Here is a 13,916-nt window from a genome sequence, read left to right on the forward strand (position 1 = left end):
CGTCGTCGCCCAACCTCCCCAAGATGTCTCCTCCACCCAATTCTTCGAGAAGTGCATCAACCACTTCATCTTCGGGTATATCTGATGTTCCAGCTATTTGTTTCTCTTCGTGCCCTGTTTTTTCCTCTCGTCCACCCACCCGTCCATCCTCCTGTTAATGTGGCTGGTCCGGTCTCTGATTTCGGACGATTTCTCATATTCAAGCCTGTGCAGTGAACACTGTACTTTTTCGCACAATCTATATCATCAATTCAACCTTGTCCTCACGCCGCTCATTTTTGACTGTCTATGCCCTCTTTGCTGCGGACCTTTTAAGATCACGGCCAGCGTACAGCTGTAGATGATGCATACATCGTCGCCCTCTCTAATCTCCCTGCTAGCCAGTCCCGGGTCCCTCCTTTGAGCTTGATAAGGGACCCATTAATAGGACTGCTTCAACATGCCTGCAGAACTTAGCGGTGATAGAGATTTGTTCACTGTTTATTAAGGCAGTCGTACCTACCGAACTACTCTTGAGACCGTTCTCCAGATAGACTTTTACAACGTCTTGGCGAAGTAGTATGGGGGATTACGATTGTATTTTTCACAATCGGGGATTGAAGTTCGCCAGAACTCTGGCGGTGGCTATGTGGTCATATCCATGGCTTTGGGTTAATATCCAACCTTGGTCCATTTGTGGTATAGGGCCACCTTTGGGCGGCCGTGTGACCACTCAGACTTTGGCGAAGATGAAGCATTCCACGTACAGACTGTAATGGCCAAGCTCCGGTGGTTTGCAAAATTTGACTGTGGGCATATCCACATGCTTCGTTGGGCTGGCACTGTAGTTTCTATGCCCATTCTGTGGGACGCCGACGAGTGGGTTGGCATTCTTCCGCCCCATCTTCACGATGTGTGCATGGCATGATGTGAGAATAGAGCGCATGGGGCACCTTTAATTTACGCAATGCAAGAGGAAAGGGGTGATGGCTCTTGACAGTTATTGTTTTTGATTTTTGATGAAGATCCAGTCGAAAAAGTCGACCTCAACAGCTAGACGATCCTCGTTGAATTCAGCTTCAAACAGTTCGCATTGAATCGTGGTGCTCTCTGGGACCCTGGCTTGAAGGCGAAGCAGACGGATTGTCTTCTTCATACTTGACAACGGGCGTATTAAAGCTTCCCAATGATTTTGATGCTGTTGTGTTCAAGGCGCATAACTTAGATCTCTGCTCACCATTGACCACGGCTAACAACTGGTATTCATCATTCTTAATGGGCATGACTCCGGGTGGACTTGGCTCTGAAGTTAGGATGATTTATTGAAGAGGAAGAAACAGAAATGCGTAGAACACAAGCAAGGTTGAAAATATAGAGGCTCCTGGTTTGAGAAGCGCGATAGACTGCAGGCCAATAAGGCGAGAAGCGCATCCTCGCTGCACGACCTACCTTAGCGGCCTGTTGTCCAGGTCAGTGGCTTCGGGCCCCACTGCATTATCACATGAAGCTGTAAAGATTTGATGTGTAGAGTTGAGACATAATTGAAGCCAGGATCGCAACGATGTTTTATTGAACTTGGGCCGCTTGGTGGTATCCAATCGTTGCTTACGGGAGTGTGCATACTCATCTGTAGGATTTATGCAAACAACCCAGACAATATTGTTGAAGGGGTCCCCCCCCCCCCCCCCCCCCCCCCCCAAAGGATTCGCGCTGTACTAAATAGCACAAGAAGCCCAATAGCACAAGAAGCCCAATAGCACAAGAAGCCCAATAGCACGATGTGGTGAGGCTGGAGTCCTGGGGTATACATGTTGTGATGGCATGAACAACACGAACGAGAAATTACGACTAGGCCAGGGTCTGGTAGCATTGATGGATCCCTTGCTCCCATTCTACACACAACCGTTGCATGATTAAGCAGCTTCAGGCTCTCCCATGGTGTATCGGAGCGAGAAGGTAGGATGTTCAGTCGCCTAACCAAATGAGGTCGTAGCCATATATCCACGGGTGCACAAAGTCGTGACCATATTTTGAGCTGTGGACCTTGACTGCACTAAGAGCGAATTCTAAGAAGACCAAACGGGAATGACTGGGTGGCGGCCAGCACAGTTGTTCTTTATGGATTCCCTCGGTGAAAGCTCAACCAAGTAGAAACTCTTGGCGAAGGTTGAAGAGTTGCCGCTTATTTCTCACACTGCCGGACCGGATAATCCGTGACCCGTCACGCAGCACACCCCCCACCGCTAGCAGCAGCAAACTCCACCAAAAAGTTTTCGAGCTTTTGCTCTTCGAGTCTGGACAGGCTATCACTCGGAAAACCACCCAAACAAACCAAAGCAACCATTTCAAGCCGTCGGTCGCACTTACTCAATTCCCACTCGCCGATCCAACAAAACCTGCCCAAGATGCATTTGATGTACGTCCTCGACGCCAGTGGTAAGCGTACCTACACGCTGAAGAAGGTGCTGGACGGAGAGGTGACCAAGTCGGCGCACCCTGCACGTTTCTCCCCCGACGACAAGTGGTCGCGCCAGCGCGTCACACTCAAGAAGAGATACGGGCTCTTGGAACTCGCTGATGGTGAGTTTCGCTTTGCTTTCTGACCCTTCTCTGTCTTGTTTCCCGCTGCTACTGCGGGAAAGAACTGAAAGAAAGAACGAAATGCTGATATGAAGCCATTGGGGAAAAACTAGACTCCAACAAGAAGCCTGCTACTCTCTCATGAGCAGCAACTATCTAATTGATCGAAAGCCGCAATGGATGACAAACAAAGACTTGGAAGCGACAGGATGGCTTGGTGCTCGAACACATAGAACAGCTGCGATTTGTGTAGTGGAGGGCGCAAGAGAGGAATCGTAAGCAGGACTCTTTGGTGTGATTCTGCATGGAATTGGCGTTCAGGGCGCGAATGGAACAAAAATCTGGATGTGTTGAAATTCTCTCTGCTGTGCGCAGGACAAGCGCCATAGCATATTTTTCTTGGCTTGCGGTGGACGGCTCAAATACCCCATGGCAATGTCTACTATCAATCAAGATGCAAGAAGATATCTTGTCTGGTCATCAAAAGTGTCATGCATTCGTGGTATCACTGTCTACGGAGTGTACGGCTCTTCTACTTCTAATTCCTCTTCTTCGAGTTCACATTGCGTCCAGCACCCACCTTTATCCTGCCTGGCCCGTTCTGCCTGTGTCCCGTCAAAATACCCGGCAGGTAATCCTCGTCCATCAAATCCCGCTGCCGTAATCTCTTGTCGTTTTCAGACCTTTGGACATACTCCTTCTGGTCCTCGGCGAGGATCAGGTCCCGTCCCCAACCATTCTTACCACCACCTTGTCCCCTGTACTTTCCATTGGATGTACCATGGGTCGGCTTTGGTACACTGTAGACGGCACCCCTGTTGTTGTACTGGAAGTTCTTCTTGAGATAGACCTGGAAGTTGCCGCTCTGATCTGTCGAGCAGCTCACTCTGGTAAGGGTAGCCTGCCCGCACGTGGGGCAGAACTGTTTACTCATATTGCGGGTGATCTGGAAGCAGCCGTGGCAGCGCTGGACCCATGTCTTGACGCGAGTGATGCGGGCCATGCTGGGTGATACGAGGTTGAGGTTGATGCGCAGAAGGACGTTCTGCATGGCGTAATCTGAGGTGAGAAGAGCCACCTGAAGGACCTTTTGGATCGGTTGTTCTGGTGCCGACTGTTGGTCCTTGTCTTGATGCTTCTTCAAGTTCGATGGTGTGATCCAGCCATCCTCATCCTCATCATCATCTGGGGCTGTTTCCTCGGTCTGCTCAGGTTGTATCTCTTCTGGCGTGATGTCCTTCTCCGGTCCAAGAGTCAGGGTGTCCAGTTGATGTGTTACAGCTTCTTGCGAAACTGCAGGTTCAGTGCTCTCAGTGGCTTGGGTGGCCTCGGTCGCTTCGTCTACAGGAGACCGGGCGGGTGCTTCTACTTGTTCTGTACCACCCCGAGGTGTTTCCCCAGACAGCTCTGCAGGCTTCAACAGGCCCGTATCCTGATCGTTGTTGTTATTGTCGCTAGTGGTCTCTTGTTGTTTACCCTCGGCCTCCTCTTTCGCAAGCTGTGCTGGTGATTTGCCATTTGTCCTCTTCTGGTTCGGCTCCTTGCGCAACCTCCAGTCTCCACCATTGCGTTCGCACTCCAGCTCGTATGCGAGAGCGATCAGGTGCAAATCTGGTCTGCTCAAAACCTCGAGATCACCAGTGCGCCGTGCAAAGTCCTGTACGAACTTGACGCTTTCGGGCTTGGGGCTGCGCAGCTTCAGGAAGGGCAGCAGTTGCGTCTCAACTCGTCGTCGTGTTTCGACATCTTTGATTTCGGGAAGGATGGATGGCAGTGTGTATAATTCTTCGGCTTGCGCCAGAAGCGTACTGACTGGAGGGTCGTTCTTGATGAGAGGGCCGGTATCGATGATGAGAGCATGGATCGGTTTCCAGGTACGTGGGGCCTCTTGTTGAGAACCAACCGGCTGTGACTGCACCTGCGACGCTTCTGTCGCTTGTTGGGGCTCTGTATTCTCCATCGTAGCTTGGAATGCCAACAGGATGTGCTGTCTGGAGGATTTGATGGTGGGGTTGAATCTCGAGTTTGACGCCCAAAATTCGCTACAGTATTGGCGGGGGGGTGACATTTGAAAATTTGAGCGGTGGCGGCTGGCAGAAGTACATGACACTGGTGTATTGCCAGATTATTAACCCAAATTTAGACTAGACTTAGACTGGACTAACCTAGACTAACCTTAGTTGCTTATACATACGCATATGTACTTAAGTTACTCTAGACTAGATCTAATTACGAGAGCAATCAAAAGCGCCATGCCCACCTCACTATATGAACTTTGCAATGAGACTGTTCGTTTTGTCCAGTTAATCAGACTTGTTACACTCTAGAGGTATCTTGTTCTTCGCGTCTTAGCTCGCACGATTCTTAAGAAGCATTACAAGCCCCTAAGGTGCTCGACCATTTGCCCAGTGCTAGCGGTCAACGACGACTCTTGTTCCTTCCACGAAACAGTCCTGGTGTGATGCCTATGCTTCTCCCTGCCGCCAATCTTCCCGGTCCAGAGTTCGTCACCGCCTTTGCTGAAGCTGATATCGCAGAATGCATCAAACTGCTACTATGAACATTGTGAAATCTTCTGCCCCGTTTAGAAGAGATCCATTATCCACGTACCCGCGCTACTAACCAACGCCGCGATTTGGCGAGAACCGAAATCATTGTCGGCAGTCGACATGCACGGCCCCCGTGGTACAGTGCCCTCCCCCTCCCCACCACCCAAGCTGTCCATAAGTGAAGTGCGCTTCATGAGATATTGCCTGCTATTCCAAAAACACGCCTTTTGGACACTGGGTCGAGCTTTATCCATAGAATTTGCAGTAACTGGTGGAATGACGAGACGAGTAGCGGTCATCACAGGCGGTTGTAAGTGGCCGGAGACTCCTCTCGGCTGTGAGCCATTACCTTTACGGCTTATCTGCTGACACTTTCGCACATAAGCAAGTGGCATAGGATATGCGGCCGTGCAGGCGCTGATTGCTAGAGGCGGATGGCGAGTACACATATTTGACGTCGTTGTACTGGAAGACGATGTACATCCTGACATCGTCCCACATCGAGTCAGCGTCGTTAACTACACTGAGCTAGCTGCGGCTTTCAAGTTGGTATTTGAGCAGAGCGATAACAGATTAGACTTTGTCTTTGCTAATGCCGGGATTCTTGAGCGCGAGAACTGGTACGCAACGGCAGCGGAACTTGATGAACCGCCTCCGGAGCCCAACTGGACGGCACTGGATGTCAATCTCAAGGGCTGTATGAACACGATCCGCATCGCCCGTCATTACATGGCGCGATCACCCGAAAAAGGGTCGATTGTTGTCACGAGTAGCAGCGCAGCCATCTGGCCATCCGAGTTCACTCCAGTCTACACCGCCTCCAAACGTGAGTCACAGAAATGAATTTCCAATGTATTTCGCTAACGTAGTCAAGATGGCGTGGTTGGCTTCATGCGCAGCATTGCTGATTGGGTATGTCATTCATTTGATCTTTGCAAGTTGGCTTAGCAATATTCCCTGGCTATGAGCTTACTGTATCTTTGGCAGTATTACCAGTGCGACGGCATCCGCGTCAATGCACTATGCCCAGGCGTCGTGAGAACGAGAATATTGCCCGAAGCAAGCTGGAATGGGTTCCCGGCAGAGTCATTCACGCCCATGGAACTTGTGATAGGGATTGTCTTGAAGTTCGTTGACGGGGAAACAATTGTCGATTCGAACGGGAAGTCAACTGACAAGGATCACGGTGTTACGGTTGTACCGAGCGGCCAAAACTTCTACCTGAACGAGGTACCCGAGTACTGCAATGATATTCACAAAAGCATGGTAGAAGCAGGGAAAGTTAAGGAGCAAGTTAGTTTAATCTGAATTACATTGGTCGCGATTTGACTAGTTGGGCCGCACTTGGTAGTATCGTCAGTGATGAGATATTCCAAAAGCTGCAGCACCGACTTCTTAGCATCCCAGTGGCATACACCCCCGTAGATATAATTCCAGTAGTTAGCGCCTCTCATCCCGTGGTCTCCGTTGTCTTTGTAACCTACGTCTGGCCAGCCCCACCAGAAATACTCCCGATCCTCTCTCTCAATCTGACCTCTTGTAGTCATCACGTATGAGCTTTCTCATTGTATTTCAACGATCAGTTCATCGTTACTATTTTTCAAGTCATCGTCAAAAGACTTCCGTTGCCTATAAAGTGGTCCTTCGGGATGTAGCCGTTCGCATGGACGTCACTATGGCCAGTCGCCTCAACAAAGACGTAACACTTCGAAGCAAGCTTGCGCATCTCGTAGGCCTTGGTCGAAGAACTGTATTCTTCCTCCTCCTCGTCCGGTAAATGAACTTGGCCTTCGTCGTGTGTGCCTAGGCCACTGAGTTCACCATCATAACTCGCATCGCACATGCGGATAATATATCGCCTGAAAAGGGTAGCATCGGCGATTTCTATACCTCCTATCCCCTTCTCTTGTCCTTTAGTTAAAACCTCGTACTTTTTCTAAGGACACAATAACCCTCTTAACGTCGCTGAAGCTGAACATTAGAAATACCACGCGGCTTGTCACCTTTGAATGTTTTAAGTCATAAAAGGGATTGTCAGTTTTAACGAGTTGTTTTATAACCCAGAAAACCCTAAACTAGGTTACTGAGTGGTGGTATAACGGATCAACCCTTTAACTACGATGATACGGAATGGTTCCTAGGTAGATCATGATGTTACCGCAATCGGCAAGCTGAATTACTTTTTAAACGATTGAATAATAATATGCCTTGCTCAAAGAACTGCGAGACGTCGACGTTAGGCAACAAAATAATAGAAGAACCTTCGCACGTATTAGTCTAGTGGTACCGCGCTATTGCTCCAGATCCAACAATTTCTCGTTTATGGTAGAGATAGACTACAAACCAACATCGCGTACGAAGAGTGTACACCTATGTTGTCGTCATTCGGCGAATCGAACTCTGGCCTGGATCACAAAAGAAGTGTTGTATTACATGAGACACAGTACTGCACAGCATGGCTTCATTGGACTAGTCTAGGTATACTATCCACGCTCTGGATTGGCCGCTGAAGCCTAACCTTAGGTAAATACCTAGCGCTGACCTGTAATCCACCAAGAGCCTACAGCACCACTTTAACGAATTAGCAGCTGCGCATTAGGTGTGTTCTACTGGAATGTTTTTATATTGGCAATCATGTGTCGAGGAAGTTTCTCGAAAGGAAATGGGGTGGAGCAATATCGCCACTTATTCAGGATACATTAACGGATATTGATTGTATGTGTGCTGCTGTACTAGGCAAGGTATATCTTGGTCAACTGCCACGACGTACTTTTCAAGTTGCAATTTGAGCTCTCCTCACTGACGATTCATCGACTGATCAAGAGCACCATTGCACACATTGAGGTCGCATTGTGACGAATTCTTCAGGCCTTGTCTGTATCAGGCACGACTCCAAGAGGATTCGGTTTCGCAACGTCGTATTACACAGAGTCGAACGACGGGTGGATTGCGCACTCGACAAGCTACCGACAGATCGGTACACTAGAAATGAACTCTAACGAGCTGAGAGGCTAAAGCTTCAGGCGTAAAAGTCGTGCGGAATATGGCCATGCCCAGAAGAAGCGTCGTAGGTAGATGAAGGGGAGAATTTCTGAAACTGAGCGTGGTGCGCCAACTTTCACATACCTGTCTAGAGATACTGTGACTCGCATGATCCGATATCATGATCTGCGTCAGGGATAGTCCCGCACCTGGCAGAATTTGGGATGTCACGGATGAACCCTGTTCGACAACGCGCCAGAGCCCTTCTAGACCCGGTGTGCTGCGCTCAAGAGCTAGGAGCTGAGACGGCTCCTCTAAATCCCTAACCTAACTAGGTTAACATAGTAAAAGAATGGCGGCCCTTGAAGTGCAAATCTGATGCTTGAGCACTTCAAGGTTGCGCAGGCATACACAGTATGTCGCATGTAATGCGGGGCTTAATATAGTGCCTATACGCTACGCAACAGCCTGAGATAACGTTATATAAATGGCTGTAGTACCAAAACCAGAAGGTCAGAATGAACCATATTTTACCGTATGGCTATGGCCAGGCGCACATTCTCGTGTCCGAATAATTCTGTCCAGTACGAGATTTTCGCCTTTTGATCTTCAAAACGTCAACTCGAGCAATAATTGGATGTGGCAGCAAGATCTCTCGGCCTTGGCACCCCCCCAACCTCCACGGACATGATGAGACGAGTTTCAGAACCAGCTCCTCCACTCGCTCACCATGGTTCCATGATGCTTGCTAAACACACAGACAAATTGGCCACGGAATCTGTCGCTAAAAGAGACCATCTTTTGTACATAAATAGATATCTATCGTTGTCGCAGATCTGATCCACGTCATGCAAATCATACAACTGTTCGTCAATCAACTACGATCAGCCGCTTCAAACTTAACAAACTGTCATCCACGCGTTATAACAGCAGCATCGTCGTCACTTCGTCGTCCCCTGGCATCGCTCTGGCCGATCTTTATTAGACAAATCCACAAATATGAGAGTCTTCAACATTCTCACGCTCGGTGTTGCCGTCGTCTCTGCAGCTCCATACGGATCTACCACCACATCTGTCGGTCAGACGGTACGATCAACAACAACAACGCTGAGTCCTGAAGCTTGCAACCAAGCATCAATCACCACATGTATGGCCACGACCGGACTCGATGGACCGTCGTGCTTCGTTCAAATCTGCACCAGTACATCAGACGCCGAGTTGAGGCGCCGCCAAGATTTCAAAATAGCACAGGACAATGACGACACGCCCGCGTCGTGCAACGAGGACAGCCTATTAGACTGTGCTGTAAGCCAGTGGAGGAACCCCGATATCTGCTTCCAGCAATTGTGTTTATAAGGCTATGTGCATGGTTGTGTCATGGGGACCGGACGCAGGGAGGCCGCGCCAGATCTACTACGGCTAGATATGATGCTTTACCAGTCTCGGCCAAATACGCCCATTCATATAAACGATCAGCGCGGCGCTTAGCATGGTCCGTTGAGGGACGACGAACCCTATTTAAATGTATTACTATAGTTCATATCTAGGTATGAACTGGATATTGGCGCTTAGAGTATGCGTCGCAGCGGTGGAGGACGGAAGGTCTTCACAAGAACCTGACTATAATATATTGCAGATTGGTCAGCGGGTTATATATACAATTGTCGCGAAAATCTATCTCTGCTCGATTGAGCCCCTAGCAATGTGACTTATGCTAATAGTAAGCAGCCACGAGTTGCGACTGCCTCGATCGCTTGGTCCTTATTGTGCAGTCGACTGAGAAAACTGTTTAAATACATTCATGGCTCAAAACCCTGCTTATAGCTTTTACACCTCTGGCATGTCCCTAAGACTTACGCATAACAGACGATTTGCAGATCTTATGAAGCTATATAATGTTGAGTCGTCTTTAACTTAAACTTTTGAATATATTGCAAATAAAACCAAGTTTTTGTCAATAAAGGAGTACTGGCCCAACGTCGTCTACCCCACGTTATCACCAAGGAATGATTGTGCTGCATTTGCAATATGCTTGACCCATGGTTCATAACCAGCTAAGCTGACACAGCCATGATATTTTGTGAACCTGTGCCAAACCCAAGTGCAACATTTGCACATCTGAACCGCCCTAAGGTCTTCCTCTTTTACGTAGTCAGAACCCTTGCGACCCCGAAACTTCCGCCAGCTATGGCATAAACACACAAATATTATGTACAGAAGTTCTTCAATGGAAATTCGTGAGATTCGTGCTCCAAGGGTCTCTGCTGCCATGACAGGGTGACCCTAGTACCGAAGCCGTGTCAGAGGCAGTGCCTAACCTACTCCTTGGGAAGCGTCGTAGCATCACTGATGGCGGCAAGCATCACCTAACAGCACCGGATACCGCTTCAATTTGGGTTGAGATTATCAAAGGTAAAAATAAGGGGCTGAACAATAAAGGAGAATCCGACCTTCATGAGATTAATTACTCAAGTGAACATCAGCTCTGAAGATTACCAGAATGGGATGCAAGTGCCACAGCTGGTATCAAGACAGCAGATGGCATGAAGTCGAAACAATAACACAGCTACCATTGATGAGTTGGGTGATATATACGAACGTGCTACGGGGCCATCGATCATGGCATTTCAAGTGATAGATAGTCTAGTCTGTGGAAACCCCCTAAAATGTGCATAACGGGGCAGCGCTAATCGCCCTGACTTCGTAGCATATTTACCTACATATGCTTCTATACTAGGCTGAGTTTAAGGAAGTAAAACAAGCCGATCCGTTGATCATAAGCAGTGGGTGTTGATGATTGGCTTGCGGACCTCTACGGAGCAAAGGAAACGCCTGATTCTCTTTCGATACCTTGATCTTGTACGAAGGAAAGTCGAGATTGAGAGCGGCAAGGGTTGGTGTATTCTCTAAGTAACCGCCCAGTAGCGATGCAGTAAGTTGTCCTAAAGTGGTAATGACTGAACCACAAGGCTTCTAAGTATTTTATTTTATTTTCGCAATTTAGTCATTCTTTATCGCTAGATTGGAAGTTTGGAATATGGTGAATGAGGTGTGCGGAATGAAGGGATGTAAAGGGAACACAGGGCTGTAACGTTTCTCTACAATATTGTACCCTGGTCAAATGAAACAATTAATAAGAATGGCTGCTCTACAAAAAGAGAATCACAGCTCAGATATAACCCAGGTTTTGGACTGATTTTCGAAAGCTCTCTGAGCAAGACTGAGCGGAAGTTGGCCCTGATCCTTGTTTTGCATGGAAAAGGAACAATCGTCGTACTCCCCTATTAAAATATATATTTACATCTCAATATCCTACTGATAAGAAATGTACCACTAAGAATACCAGAAGTTGGGACTCCAATTGACATAGTCAGGTGTGATCTGCTTGAGATCAGCAATACCAATGTTCGCGCCATCACCAGCAACCTCCCTGTTCATGATGTCAATAACCTTCTCAACACCCTCTTGGCCATAAACATTTGAGAACATGAAGGGACGCCCAATACCAACAGCCTTCACACCGAGAGACAGCAGCTTGAGCACATCCGTGCCGTAGCGAACACCGCCATCGGCGAGAATCTCAATCTCCTGGAAGAGCGAAGGGTCTTTCTCATAAATCTCGAGTGCGGCTTCAAGCGGCGAAGGTGAGCCATCGAGGTTGCGACCTCCGTGGTTGGAGAGGACGATGAGAGGTACACCATTGTCTGCCGCCAACCGCGCGTCAGCAGCCGTCAGGATGCCTTTGATACCAATAGGTAGTTTGGTCATCTTGCGGTACTTCTCGAGGTCGCTCCAGGTTTGGCGTACAAAGTCTTCGCTATCAAGAAATTAGTTGGTGGGTTATGGACATTCGTTGATATCCTCATGACTTACTCGGCACCAACGTCGAATCGCTGAGCTCGCTGGCGGCTAGAACCGCCCGGTGCATCGACTGTCCAGATGATGGCTTTGTATCCTGATGTCTCGGCGCGAGTGAACAGGTCTTGGTTGGCCGTGTCGTTATTGCTTAGTTTGAGCTGTGCGAACATGGTTTGGTTCTCTTGGGCATTCTTGGCAATAGTTTCCATTTTGAGACTTGAGTACCGCGAAGGCTGTTCCATCATGTTAGCGGTGTATCTTCACACAACGTGGGGAGCATCAACTAACAATGTATAGTACGTCGCGTGTTCCCGCACCCTTGACCAGGTTTCTTTCGGCCAAAGGGTGCCCTAAAGCGGCCTTTGCACACGGGCTGATGTAGAAAGGAGACGAGAAGTTGTAGCCCAAGATAGTGGTCCTGTTCATGTTAAGTCTCACAGTTATGTATCTTGAACATCAAAACCACCCACTTGAATGTATCTTTGATACCTGTGATGTCGATCATCATTCTAGGCTTGAATCTATATCGTTGGTACACCTCAAGGTTATTCCTATAGGACCATTCGCCAGCTGCACCATTGCGATAGTAGGTGTAGTTGACAATTGGCAAATAATTTCTTGCCGCCCACTCGAAGTCAGGTAGTCCGATCATATCTTCGAGGTCCGGCAGCTGGCCGACTGGGAAGTCATAGCCAATCGCATCGAGAAGACCAGTGTCTGGCTCGTTGAGGAACGGCCGAGCACCTAAAGCGCTAGCGATATAAGCCAGGAAAGCAATTGATTGCCGCATGGTGTTAATGAGTGACGTGCAGCGATCTAGGGAGCACGAATGAACGGATGAAGTGAGCGCCTTGGTAACACCGCTCTGAACAATCTTGATAGCAGACGGTGCAGATCTTATAGCACTTCTATGGCCCCTCACTCAGTACGATAACATGGCCAAGAGAATAGTTCACAAACAAGCCACATCCTACCTGGTGGGTTGCAATATTGATTCTGTGTGCTACTTTCAAGACACTCCCGCAGACTTGCTGCGGTGAAATCTTGTTTCTTACAATCCTGTGCTAGTTAGCGCTCTAGCTATCTAGTCAGGAGCCGTGGACCGCCGGTACGATACTTGGCGGCAGCTTGGCGGCATATGGGGTGGATCTCATCGTAGCCCGAACTTCTGTTCCGGGACAGGGCGGCGTTGAAATCCAACGGCCATCTGACCGGAATCGGATTGACCTGAAAATTAATTAGCAACGGGTGATAAAATAGCAGACCTCATTTCCCGTGCATTCTAGCCTCCATATATAAATCGATGATGTAACCCAATTGTGGCACACTGCCTGACTGTAGCATCCTCGCTTCCCGGCCGCTGCCGAGCCATAAACCTTTCCATCAATAACCATGTTTAGCCAAGATAATATTGACCAGAGCTGAGAGTTTCACAGCAGGTTCCAGGCCGCCCATAGGTCGTTCGACGTTACGTGCACCTCCTTAGATATTATGCTACTGCAGTTACTACAGACCTCGAGAAGAGCACCTAATGCAGTATTGCAAGCGAGCTGCATATCGCCTTGTATGCGCATACTGTGAAATTGTATGGAATCCTTTCGTGCAAGCGCAATATGACTATGTTTTCTGCTGCAAGACCGAGAGATGCGACGAAGTATGTGGCAAAACCATACCAACTGGAAAATAATTTCACGTTTAAGCGCTGTTAATGAACGGCTGCGAAGACAAGTGGGGACATCTATAGCTAACTTTAATTGACGGGAAATGACTGTCTCAATCTTCTCACGCTGCTCAGCTATAATGAACGTCACTAATGATTGCACCAGTTGCGAACACTGCCTGGGATCGTAGTGATATGGCGCCACAGTAGAGGCAGCCGCTTGGCATTGATAATGCGCCTTTAACTCAACACAGGGCGACCAGGAATAAAAGCCACAGGCGCTTTAAACATGAAAGTGTGCATATCGC

General features: G+C 48.5%; 5 protein-coding genes across 5 annotated transcripts; 3 read left to right on the forward strand and 2 right to left on the reverse strand.

Annotated features, from left to right (window-relative positions):
- Positions 1 to 2,265: 2,265 nt before the first annotated feature.
- BKA67DRAFT_573982 (H/ACA ribonucleoprotein complex subunit 3) lies at positions 2,266 to 3,024 on the forward strand. Its single transcript, XM_046103389.1, has 2 exons — positions 2,266 to 2,559; positions 2,673 to 3,024. Exons 1-2 carry the CDS (start codon positions 2,385 to 2,387, stop codon positions 2,702 to 2,704), a joined length of 207 nt encoding a protein of 68 aa, XP_045956709.1. The 5' UTR covers positions 2,266 to 2,384; the 3' UTR covers positions 2,705 to 3,024.
- On the reverse strand, positions 3,025 to 4,665 carry BKA67DRAFT_573983 (Nin one binding Zn-ribbon like-domain-containing protein). Its single transcript, XM_046103390.1, has one exon. The coding sequence runs from the start codon at positions 4,625 to 4,627 to the stop codon at positions 3,098 to 3,100; it is 1,530 nt and encodes a 509-aa protein (XP_045956710.1). The 5' UTR covers positions 4,628 to 4,665; the 3' UTR covers positions 3,025 to 3,097.
- A 124-nt stretch (positions 4,666 to 4,789) lies between these two features.
- On the forward strand, positions 4,790 to 6,556 carry BKA67DRAFT_573986 (uncharacterized protein). The gene is made up of 4 exons (XM_046103391.1): positions 4,790 to 5,418; positions 5,494 to 5,934; positions 5,983 to 6,020; positions 6,096 to 6,556. Exons 1-4 carry the CDS (start codon positions 5,229 to 5,231, stop codon positions 6,414 to 6,416), a joined length of 990 nt encoding a protein of 329 aa, XP_045956711.1. The 5' UTR covers positions 4,790 to 5,228; the 3' UTR covers positions 6,417 to 6,556.
- Positions 6,557 to 8,744: 2,188 nt separating this feature from the next.
- Positions 8,745 to 9,600, forward strand: BKA67DRAFT_573990 (uncharacterized protein). Its single transcript, XM_046103392.1, has one exon. It carries the CDS (start codon positions 9,090 to 9,092, stop codon positions 9,444 to 9,446), a length of 357 nt encoding a protein of 118 aa, XP_045956712.1. The 5' UTR covers positions 8,745 to 9,089; the 3' UTR covers positions 9,447 to 9,600.
- A 1,823-nt stretch (positions 9,601 to 11,423) lies between these two features.
- Positions 11,424 to 12,750, reverse strand: BKA67DRAFT_627182 (FMN-dependent dehydrogenase; the record flags this gene model as incomplete). The annotated part of the gene is made up of 4 exons (XM_046105559.1): positions 12,419 to 12,750; positions 12,237 to 12,366; positions 11,964 to 12,181; positions 11,424 to 11,907 (listed from the first exon to the last, which is right to left on the reverse strand). The coding sequence occupies exons 1-4, from the start codon at positions 12,736 to 12,738 to the stop codon at positions 11,424 to 11,426; spliced, it is 1,152 nt and encodes a 383-aa protein (XP_045956713.1). The 5' UTR covers positions 12,739 to 12,750.
- Positions 12,751 to 13,916: the final 1,166 nt, after the last annotated feature.

The sequence above is a fragment of the Truncatella angustata genome (assembly GCF_020726525.1).
Source record: "Truncatella angustata strain MPI-SDFR-AT-0073 chromosome Unknown BKA67scaffold_6, whole genome shotgun sequence".
Taxonomy (NCBI): Eukaryota; Fungi; Ascomycota; class Sordariomycetes; order Amphisphaeriales; family Sporocadaceae; genus Truncatella; species Truncatella angustata.